The sequence below is a fragment of the Jaculus jaculus genome, chromosome 1 (genome assembly GCF_020740685.1).
Source record: "Jaculus jaculus isolate mJacJac1 chromosome 1, mJacJac1.mat.Y.cur, whole genome shotgun sequence".
Taxonomy (NCBI): domain Eukaryota; kingdom Metazoa; phylum Chordata; class Mammalia; order Rodentia; family Dipodidae; genus Jaculus; species Jaculus jaculus.
Window position 1 is genome coordinate 321,110,219 of NC_059102.1, and position 12,206 is coordinate 321,122,424.

General features: G+C 42.1%; 1 protein-coding gene across 1 annotated transcript in view; it reads left to right on the top strand.

Moving 5' to 3' along the window:
• The window catches only part of LOC123458769 (basic proline-rich protein-like), a 30,272-nt gene that overhangs the window by 8,812 nt on the left and 9,254 nt on the right, over positions 1 to 12,206 (top strand). Inside the window, exons 3-4 of the mRNA XM_045144073.1 lie at positions 4,548 to 4,666; positions 4,760 to 4,883. Coding sequence (XP_045000008.1) covers positions 4,548 to 4,666; positions 4,760 to 4,883 — 243 coding nt within the window. The remainder of the gene's footprint in view (positions 1 to 4,547; positions 4,667 to 4,759; positions 4,884 to 12,206) is intronic.

The following is a 12,206-nucleotide window of genomic DNA, read 5'->3' on the forward strand; positions in this document are numbered from 1 at the left end:
CATTCTTTCCACCACCTCTTCCACAATGGACCCTGAACCTTGGAAAGTGTGATAGAGATATTTCAGTGCGGAGCAGTCCTCTGTTACTTCTTCTCAGCACCATGGTGCCTTCTGAATCATCCCAAGGTCACTGCCATCTGAAAAGAGAACCAAAACTGAGAATAGCATTTATATATGGGTATTAACATTAAGAGAAGTGCTTACTTAGCAGTTTGGTGAGCATAGTATGTATATTTAGCTAGACAGCTGCAAACGTTACACCCCTAGGGCTCATGACTACCCCTGTTGTAGTCTTTGAGTATCAGTGATATATTCCCTCCCATGGAGCAGGCCTCCAGTCAAATTGGAGGGTGGTTGGTTTCTACCATGACAGATGTGCCACTATTGCACCCGTTAGCTCGTTTGGCCTAGCTGGCGAAATTTAAGTCTTGAAGTGTCCACTGTTGAGTATCTTCACTGGTGATTTCTCTCTCTCCCATTGAACTGCATGCAGCATGGCTTCTTCCAGCTTTCTGTCAGCTGGTCTACATGGAGGAGGTTCTCAGCTCAGTTCCAGCATGATTTCTTAGTGACCTTGCAGCTCAAGTATGTGGAGTCTTCAGCCATAGGGTTTTACCATCTATTCCTGGTTTTAGAACTGTTAAAGGCTGTGAGAACTTTTTTATTTATTTGCAAACAGAGAGAGATTGAGAGAAGAGAGACAGAGAGAATGAGTGCCCCAGGGCCTCCAGTCGCTACAAACAAACTCCAGACACATGAGCTACTTTATGCATCTGGCTTTACATGGGTGTTAGGGAATCAAACCCAGGTTTGTAGGCAAGTGCCTTTAACCACTGAGCAAGCTCTCCAATCCAAGACTGTGAGGACTTTTTATAAATATATTTTTTTAAATTTTTTATTTATTTATGTGAGAGCAACAGACACAGAGAGAAAGACAGATAGAGGAAGAGAGAGAGAATGGGCACGCCAGGGCCTCCAGCCTCTGCAAACGAACTCCAGACACGTGCGCCCCCTTGTGCATCTGGCTAATGTGGGACCTGGGGAACCGAGCCTCAAACCAGGGTCCTGAGGCTTCACAGGCAAGCGCTTAACCGCTAAGCCATCTCTCCAGCCCAGGACTTTTGAAAATGGACTGAATGCAGTTTGCTTTGTGAGATCATGAACCTATGGAGACAAGGAGTGAAAGGTTATGGCTTAAGAGTGATATATTTGGGTGTCAAATTAACAAGCGGACCATGATGGCTAATATAGACTGTCAATTGGACAGGCCAAAAGTTATGTAGGAAACAAGCCTGCAGACATATCTCTGAGGAAACAGTATCATCTATCTCCTCTTCCTGACCACAGATTCAATGGGACCAGCTGCCTCATGCTTTTGCAACCACAATTTGCTATATCCCTTTTTAAACTGTAAGCCAAAATATTTTTACATATTTATGTAAATATATATAAAATCTGACAAATATCTTTGTCAGATATTTGGTTTTAGCAATGATAAAAGTAATTAATATAGATATATAAGTAATTGACCAAATGCCTCTCCAAACATTCATGTCTTGAAATCCTAACCCCAAAGTGGTAGCTTTAGAGTATCTTTGGGAGGTAAGAAGGTCATGAGGTTGGAGCCCCTATGAATGAAATTAGTGTCTTTATAAGAAAGCACCTGGGCTGGAGAGATGGCGTAGCGGTTAAGCGCTTGCCTGTGAAGCCTAAGGACCCCGGTTCAAGGCTCGGTTCCCCAGGTCCCACGTTAGCCAGATGCACAAGGGGGCACACGCGTCTGGAGTTCGTTTGCAGAGGCTGGAAGCCCTGGCGCGCCCATTCTCTCTCTCTCCCTCTATCTGTCTTTCTCTCTATGTCTGTCGCTCTCAAATAAATAAATTAAAAAAAAAAAAAAAGAAAGCACCAAGCTAGGCTTAGTGGCACACACTAACAATCTCAGAACTCAGAAGGCTAAGGCAGGAGGATGAGAAGTTTGAGGCTAGTCTGGACTGCATTGACCATATCTCAAAAACAAACCAAAACAAACAAACAAGAGACATAAGAACTTTTGACCATCCTCTCTTCCCCCCTACTCTCCTCTACCATTGCAGAACACAAGAAAACCCTTACCAGACTTTAGAATTGAGGACTTGATTTCGGAATTCTTAGCCTCCAGAACTGTGAGAAATAAAATTCTGTTGGTGAGGCCACCCACATCTGTGAGGTTTTTTGTTGTTGTTGTAACAACCTGAACTAAGAGATAATGGAAGGGTCCTTCATAAGAGTTATCATTATTCATTGTCTTTTTTTCTTTTTCCCAGATCTTTTTTTTATTTTTTATTTTTATTTATTTATTTGACAGTGACAGACAGAGAGAGGAAGAGGTAGAGAGAGGGAGAGAAAGAGAGAAAATGGGCGCGGCAGGGCCTTCAGCCACTGCAAACGAACTCCAGACGCATGTGCCCCCTTGTGCATCTGGCTAACGTGGGTCCTAGAGAATCGAGCCTCGAACCGGGGTCCTTAGGCTTCACAGGCAAGCGCATAACCACTAAGCCATCTCTCCAGCCCTTTTCCCCAGATCTTTCCTGAAGCCTAAATCATGTGCCTATATGGGACATATGATCATTCCTGAGGGCCAGATATGTCATTAATCTTGTGCCATATGAAAGTATTTGGGGAGATGGCTCAATGGTTAAAGGCACTTACTTGTAAAGCCAATGGCACAGGCTCAGTTCCTCAGCACCCACATAAATCCAGATGCAAAATAGCACATGTGTCTAGAGTTCATTTGCAGTGGCCTCTGGTACATTCCCCCTCCCCCACGCTACACACATGCAAAATAAATAAAAATAAAACTTTCTTAAAGAATTTTAGCAGGGCATGGTGGCACATGTCATTCATCCCAGCACTTGTGAGGCAGAGGTAGGAGGATCACCTTGAGTTCGAGGCCATCCTAAGAGTACAGAGTGAGCTCCAGTTCCAGGTCAGCCTGGGCTGGAATGAGACCCTACCTTGAAAGACCAAAAAGTAAAAAAATAATTTTAAAAAATGTTTGAAAATCAAACAACTAAAGCCCTGTGGAAGCCTCCATCTTCCTTCCTGTATTACCAGAGTATGAATGAAAATATTTTTCATTCTCTCTCTTAGACATCTGAATCTGCTAGCAAGTTAAGAAATCTCTAGGCATTATGTTTATATTTCAAGACACTTGGGACACATGAAGTTACTGACCACAATTAAATAACTGCTTATGGAGCTCCACTAGACCTCACGTTTCAAGTTCCAAAGCAACAAGCATGTATAATTATTATTCCTGGCAGTTTGGCAGAATTTTGGTATGCAATAAATACATACTTACTGTAATCCCAGAGCCTCACTTTAGTATATAATTTTATCTTCCTAGTTGTTACAGAGTCTATTCTGTGGAGATTGAACTTTCCAGAGTAACAGCTAGCAGAGAAATAATAGCAGTGAATTTCCAACCTTACCTGGATAATTACCTCAACTCATTCTTCAACTATCTCACATAAATACAGGCCTGTTCCAGAGAGTTCTGCCACCCATAAAAAGGTTTCTCTTCCTATTAATTAAAATATATACAGGGTCAACTAGAGAGTTCCCAATCCACCCCTGACTTTTTTGGGGGGAGGGGGAATCTCATATGAAGTCTTTTAATTGTTGATTCTGTGCCATTTCATTAAATCATACTGGTTTACTTTGTATTTAGCAGGAGATATGGAGAGTGGGTTGCCACCCACCCAGGGTTATTCCATGTTGTACAGAACAGCAACTTTCAAACTGCCTTGTCCTGAGTGACTCCATTTTCTGAAGTGGCAGTTTTCCTTGAGATGCTCTATTTTCAGTTCAAGTGCTAAAGCAGGATGACTTGGTAGCTTGTCTGAGCGAAAACAACCACCCGCTACACAGCGTGATCATAAGGCACAGACTGATAAATATCGAATGCATTCTAACAAAAGAATCGCCACCCTTGATTTCACTCTAAATCAGGGGTACATGGATACATAGATATGTCAATAGCAGCCATATGATCTTACCAAACACCACAGACCAATGAATCATGTAAGCCCCTCATCTGAAACACACAAAACAAAAACCTATGGTTGTGGCATAGCGTTACACATCTACCTGTCACCTTATCATACCACCTAGTGTATATGTGTGTCTCGGATTTTCAAGCAACAAACTTTTAACTCTGACCCACAATTTAGCTCATCTCAATCCCTCCACTTACCACTGTCCCCTTAAAACCTACAAGCCATCCAGTCTTGATACCTAGATAGCTCTGTTGATAGTTAATATTTTTTTTTCTTTTTTTGAGGCAGGGTCTCGCTGTAGCCCAGGCTGACTCACTATGTAGTCTCAGGGTGGCCTAGAGAACTCATGTTGATCCTCCTACCCCTGCCTCCTGAGTGCTGGGATTAAAGGCATGTGCCACCATGTCCAGCCTCTAGTTAACACTTTTATCTGACCACCTGAAGTGATTGCATTTGAGTCAGCTCTCCACTTTTACTTCAATTCTGTGTCTACTTTCAACCTTTCCTCAGCCTTCCTGTTACCTGCTATGTGTAATGTGCATATTAAAGGATTTTACTTAAGATTAGAGCAGAATAAAGACTTTGTAAATTCTGTGATCATGACTATCAAGCAAAACCAAGAGCACTTGGTAAAATAAAGCCAATGAAATGTGAATTTATTGTTATTCAATAAGTCTGTCATTGTAGAGACACAAACATATTGATCTATGTTTCTGGCATAGCTTGAATTATGGGATTTTGAGAGCTACGGAGCTGCTTTTGGCCCAGATGGGCTGGATTCAAGTAGCTACGGCTCTCAATTTTGTTTTACTTGCCAAAGAAGATCTAAGGAATGTGGGCAAGGAGGTGAGGAGGGCAAAAGTAGACTTTCTTAAGGAAACTCTTAAGAAAGACTCCCAAGAGTAGGAGCATTTCCCATAAGAAAGAGAGAGGGGGTTGCTAGATCAGGAGCTTGGAGCAGGGAAAAGAAATGTGGAAAGGCCCAAAGTTCTAGGACAAGCATGTTTAGGATTTTCACCAACATCCAAAGAGAGAAAGAAAGGGAAAAGTTAAGCCTTTTAGTTAGAACTCAATAAAGCAGGCCGACTTGGCCCTGAGGGTCTGCAAGCAACTGTACCAAGGTTGTACTTGGGGTATAATACATTATTTTATTAAGGGGATAATTACTCCTGCCCCTTCGGCATGTTTATAGGTGAAGGGTGGTCTCTTGACCAGGAAGGAGGGCAATTGACAGGCTCCCAGGACCAGAAGACACTTCCCTGTGCTTAGGAGGAAGTGTCTCTTCCCTTTCAAATGTTACCAGGGAAACAGAGAGTGGGGTCCTTTCTTTAATGATCTCTAAGCCTAATGTCCTCCTACCTACAAAATTCTCCCTTTAAGAGTTAAAAATCTTAAAACTGTGTAGGAAATGGACAGTGACTCCAGGCTGAAGAGGGGCATGGAGGGATCTTTAGTGTCTCCATTCTTGTTGACATTCTGGTCTTGGAGGACCATCCAAAGAGCCCCAGGTACCAAAAAAAAAAAAAAAAAAGTAAGAAGGAAAGAAAGAAAAAAGAAAAGCCAGGTGTGGTGGCTCATGCTTTTAATCCTAGCACTTGGGAGGTAGGAGGATTACCATGAGTTCACGGCCACCTTGAGACTACATAGGGAATTCCAGGTCAGCTTGGGCTAGAGTGAGACCCTACCTAGAAAACAACAACAACAAACCCCAGGTAGATGGAATTAGATTGTTGTAGGATCATCTGAGGGTTGACGGTAAATGAGAGGAGATAAAATTATATGAATTAATAGGGCAGATGGGAGAAGCACTATATTCTTTTAATCCATGTCTTCCTGGGCCTGGGTCTCTAACTACCCCTAAAAGGAGATGACTTCGCTCCTAATCTCAGTCACTTCCTTATGGCATAAGGAAATCTAGTATCTTGCTGTTGACCTTTCATTGCTACACAGAGCTATGACTATTTTTAAGTTGCAAACAACATCTCAATTAATGATGTGATTTTTACTAAAACTGTGGCTTTGATTTATAATTTGAGGCTAAAAGGCTAAGACAGGAAAGCTGTCAGGCTCAGCTTCTCTATTTTTTCCACCTTGTTTTCCTCCTCTAACCCACAAGCAAGTCTCTGGGTAAAGGACACTGTTAGCCAGCTCCATACTTTTTTTCAGACTGGCATTTGCAAGACCAGATGCAAAATGAAAATTCATTTTGCAATGCTAGGCCCTTTGTTCTAGACAGAGAACACAGAGCACTAAATCAAGTACAGCACCCTATCCACTGCCCACCCAGGGAGCTACAGCATGGGCTTGAGGCTGGCTGTTTTCAATGGTTTTGTTTTCTGGAGTGTTGTTCCTGGCTGCTCTACCAAAAATCCTGGCGACATGGCCAGGTGTCTCCCGCTTCAAAACTTTAAGCCCCAGGAAATATTCAAACATTACCCCTTTTTCTTCCCTCTTTCTTTTTCTTTTTTTTGGTTTTTCGAGGTAAGGTCTCACTCTGGTCCAGGCTGACCTGGAATTAACTCTGTCATCTCAGGGTGGCCTTGAACTCATGGCGATCCTCCTACCTCTGCCTCCTGAATGCTGGGATTAAAGGCGTGCGCCACCACACCCGGCTCCTCTTTCTTTTTAAAAAAATATTTTATTTAGTTACTTGAGAGAGAGGGGGGGGGAAGAGGCAGAGAGAAAGAGAGAGTGGACGCTCCAGGGCCTCCAGCCACTGCAAACGAACTCCAGACACATTGTGCCACCTTGTGCATCTGGCTTACGTGGGTCCTATGGAATCGAATTGGGGTCCTTAGGCTTGGCAGGCAAGCACCTTAACCATTAAGCAATTTCCCCAGCCCTCCTCTTTCTTCTGCATGGAAGCATTTGAGCGCCCTGTTTCAAATTCTTGAGTGGGCACTAGAATTCAGTCCATAGTATCCCTTCTTTTCAGAAAACAAGCTCTTCCCAGCTTCATGGGCTGAAGAAGCAAGCCTCCTTCCTATCAGGAGTTAGAGGACCCAGCTCCCCTTCAGAGATCTCCTCTCTCATGGATTTTTCCCATTTTATACTTTTTTTTTTTTTTTTTTGAGGCAGGGTCTCACTGTAGCCCAGACTAACCTAGAACTTACTCTATAGCCCATGCTGGCCTTGAACTCATGGTATTTCCCCTATCTCAGCCTCTCAAGTTCTAGGATTAAAGGTGTGCACCACCACACCTGGTTCCCATTCTATATTTTTCATAAACTATGGTTCTGAACTACTTTCTGCATGATGGGGACCAAGCCTGAAATTTTAGACTTTGTATATCTTGGATGCTCAGTTGAAACTCCAACTTCAAATTCCTTTTAAAAAGTAGATTCTGGGCTGGAGAAATGGCTTGGCAGTTAAGGTGCTTGCCTGCAAAGCCCAAGGACCCAGGACCCATGTAAGCCAGGTGCACAAGGTGGCGCATGCATCTGGAGTTCACTTGCAGTGGCTAGAGGCCCTGGCATGCCCATTCTCTCTCTCTCTCTCGATCTCTCTTTCTGTCTGCTTCTCTCTATCTCTCTCAAATAATAAATAAATATATTTTTGTTTAAAAAGTAGATTCTTTCTGTGGCATAAATATTTTCTCTGTTTCTTATTTTGATATGTGCTCACATGAGCAAAAGAACTATCTGCTATTACAGAAAGAAATATATTTAGATGAACAGGTGTTCAAGGCACAAAATTAATTACAATAGTATCTTCCCTACATTTGTTTATATTTCTGTGTGGTGAATATATGCCAACAAATTTCCATATTATTACTTACAGTAATGTTATTAAATATTTTGGGAGACTTTTGCCCTGGATTGAGTTCTGATTTTTTTTTTCTTAAAGAAAATAAAGATGGGCCAGGTGTGGTGGCTCAAACATTTAATCCCAGCACTCAGGAGGCAGAGGTAGGAGGATGGCAGTGAGTTTGAGGACAGCCTGGGACTACAGAATGAGTTCTAGGTCAGCCTGGGTTAGAATAAAACCATACCTTGAAAAGAAAAGCTGAAAATAAAAAAAAAAAATTTAAAAAGGATTTGAAGATGATCATAAATTTTATCCCTGAAGAGTCCATGACATGTATAGATACTACAAAATCAAGGTATGAATCACGTATCAGATAGATCTTTAAAAATTAATGTATGACAACCTTTTTTTTTCTTTGCATGTCTGATTACCATAAAGCAATTTCCTTCTTTTGTTCTATATCAATGTATTAAAAAATCAAGAAAATGTCCAGTGTGATGGTGCATGCCTTTAATCCCAGCACTCAGGAGGCAAAGGTAAGATTCGGTGAGTTCGAGGCCAGCCTGAAACTACATAATGAATTCCAGGTCAGCCTGGGTTAGAACAAGACCCTACCTCCAACTCCCCCACACCCCTTCCCCCCGAGAAAAAAATCAAGAAAATGATTGCACTTGGTGTCCACCTTAAATGCTTTGATTTTTGTTGCTCCATTCAAAGTGTCTGAACCTTGAATAAACAAGGTTCTGATAATCACAGTTTATTATACACGTCATGCTTGCCTACTGGAGATCCCTTTCCACTTCCCGTCTTCTGAAAAGTTCCTTTCTTCTAGCTGTTTCCTTCTTCCAGATACTTCAGAAAGTCCTTGAGATACATGAAACCTAGAAATATTATTTATAGGTGACTTTTTTTAATTTTAGATAATCTATTAGGAAAATTTTAGAAACAGCGAGTAAAAGGAGCAAGTCTCCCACTTTTACTACTCTTCACACACTCCTTAATGATGGCCTGGCAATCATAATCCTCTCTTTCCTCAAATCTCTACAAGCCTTTTCTACTTGTAAAATTACTAGGTTCCATTGCTTTTCCTGAGAAAATGTTTATGCTTCAGATGATACAATTTACATGATGGCTTTCATCCAACTTAATTCCATTAACACTTTCTACACAAAGGTCTAGAGAGAAAGAAGAATACATTATAGAGCCTATTCAAGATGTTCCATTGTAAATGAGCAGCTACAATACAAATAAATGTTTCAATAGAAATATGTATAATGTGTGCCAGGCATGGTGGTGCACATCTTTAATCCCAGCACTTGGGAGGCAGGGGTAGGAGGATCACCATGAGTTTGAGGCCACCCTGAGATTACATAGTGAATTCCAGGTTGGCCTGAACTAGAGTGAAACCCTACCTCAGAAAACAAAAATAAACAAAAAATATAATAGAATATGAGAACTGTGGGGAACAATTCAGATGAGAGGGAATGAGTCAAGTCAACCTAAAAAGAGGTTAATGGCATTTTAGATGAGTGTTAAAATTAAGCCAAAGGTCAGGCACCAAAGAAGGCAAGGGAGCATAACATCAGGGACTTCAGGGACCCCATGGAATGAAAAAAAGATAGGTTCAGAGAAGATCTTAGTGATGTGAAAATACTTGAGCTCAACATGAAGAATAACCAGGAAAAGGAACAAGAGTTTATGTAAATGCAGAAGTGGTAGATGAGAGAAGGAAGTCTCTAGAATTTATGATGTGAACTGAGTGATCAAATGACAAACAGAAGGGTATTGAAAAGAAGAAATGAATGGTAATGGCCAGAATTATTAGCTTCTTCACACCTGGGGGAGGCATCGTGCATGTGTGTGTGTGTGTGTGTGTGTGTGTGTGTGTGTGTGTGCAGGCACCCACTTGAACACATAAACTCTAGCAGCTGCTTATTTTGGAGAAGTACTTATCAAGAAATATGATTATGAAAAGATAAAAATGTATCATTTGGGCCAAAATAGAGAAGTTAAGCCATTTTGACAAAATGGAAGTATGCTTGTGAAACGTCAAGGCAGATATAGTAATTGTCACAGTTTGACGTGTTTATTTGTCTGTTTGCGGTATCGGGGATTGACTGAGGTTCTCATCTGAAGCACAAGTGTCGTCCCCTGCCCCGAAAGTTACATTGTAAGTACCCCACAAAAGTCCATGTAGTAAAGGCTTGGTGTTCAGGCTATAGCATTGTTTGGACACGATGGCACCTTTAGTGGGTGCGTGGAGGGGGGAGGGATTCCTATGGACAAGTAGAAGAAAATGGAGCCCAATAACCAAACAGGCAAGAGGAGAAAGAAATGGAGTTATGGAAGTCAAGGTGGGAAAGAATCTCAAAGGGCTAACAGGGTTTGGTAGTATGCCATTAAACAGAGGCCAAATAAAGATCATAACTGATAAGTGCCTTCTGAAGCTTACAAATGGGAAGATATTGGCTTCTTGGGTTGAAATAATTTCATGGTGTGATGCACTTGAAACCTTCATTGAACTGAGTTTATGATTAAGTGACAATGAGGAAGAGGGGAGAGTGTGAAAATGTGGAGAGGAACTGGTGTTTATTGCGATCAGCCTACTAGGAGTCTTGTTCTGTTGCTTACACTTGGCTGATGTGTAGAGGGCCAGAATGGATGGTCCTGATTGTGATTTTTCTCAAGTTTATGACTCTGTGCAAACAATATGCATTCAGTAGGAGTCGTACTTTTGAATTTTGAATTTTCATTTCTTCCCGGGCTAGTGATGTGTGCTACAATATTCTCTTGCAAAGTTGGGCGGCAGCAGCAAGTTGCTGGATCAGCCACAGGATCAGGTGGGACTTCACGATGTCAGGGGCCACCAAGCATGGATGCTCTGTAGGTTTACTGTCTTCACTTTCTTGCAATCGCTTTTCCAACTTGTGATTAAGTATATGGGGAGGCACCCCCATCCTAAAGTCTAGCGTGACCAGGATTACTGGGTTTGTATAAGACTTTTAGGTAGACATGTTTTGTATATGTGTATCTGCTCATATGCATGTAGGTTGATATGTATGTGTGTAGGTGGGTGGGCACATGTGTGTGGAAGCCCGAGGTCAATGTCTGGCATCTTCCTCCATTGTTCTCCACCACAGTTTGGAGATAAGGTCTCTCACTGAACCTGGAACTCACTGCATGAGTTAGACAAGCTAACTAACCTCAGGCCCCAGTGACCTCATTTTTTTTTAATATTTTTGTTCATTTTTTATTTATTTATTTGAGAGTGACAGACAAAGAGAAAGACAGATAGAGGGAGAGAGAGACAATGGGCGAGCCAGGGCTTCCAGCCACTGCAAACGAACTCCAGACACGTGCATCCCCTTGTGCATCTGGCTAACGTGGGACCTGGGGAACCGAGCCTCGATCTGGGGTCCTTAGGCTTCACAGGCAAGCGCTTAACCGCTAAGCCATCTCTCCAGCCCCCCAGTGACCTCTTACCTCCATCTCCTCATGCTAGGGTTACCAGTGCACGTCATTTCCCAACTTCACGTGGGTATTTGGGATTCAAACGCAGGTCTTCATGCTTGCATGGCAAATACTTTATGAACTCAGTCTTCTCCTGAGCCCTTTTGGCAGACTTTTGAGATTCCCATAACCTGATGCAATGTTAGCATTGTGGGGCTGGAGAGATGATGGCTCAGTGGTTAAAAGCACTTGTTTGCAAAGCCTGATGGCCTTGGTTCAATTCTCTAATACCCACCTAAAACCAGATGCAGAAAGTAGTGCATGTGTCTGGAGTTCATTTGCAATGGACCCTGGCCCATTCTCCCTCCCTCTCTCTCTATTTCTCTCTCCCCTGACAAATTTATATATATATATATATATATATATATGCATACACATACACACACATACACACATATACATATGTATATATACATATACATATATTAATATATTAATATTTGTTTTGTTCATTATTTGTTTATTTGAGAGTGACAGACAGAGAGAAAGACAGATAGAGGGAGAGAGAGAGAATGGGCGAGCCAGGGCTTCCAGCCTCTGCAAATGAACTCCAGACGCGTGTGCCCCCTTGTGCATCTGGCTAACGTGGGACCTGGGGAGCCGAGCCTCGAACTGGGGTCCTTAGGCTTCATAGGCAAGTGCTTAACCGCTAAGCCATCTCTCCAGCCCTAATTCTTTTTTAATGAGAAATACTAAACAGTAGACTTTGAAGAGTCAGTCAAGAGATTGACAATGAAAGAAAAAGTAATCTTTTCTGAGGAATGATGCTTAAGGACATTGGGGGAAGAACACAAATAAGAGGACAAACCTTGAAGGGAAGGTGGGTGGGGACCTCACACACAAGGACCCTCAGCAAGTGCGGGTGTGGGGGGAGGGAGGGAGAGAATGTGAAAAAGATTTGTGTCAATAAAA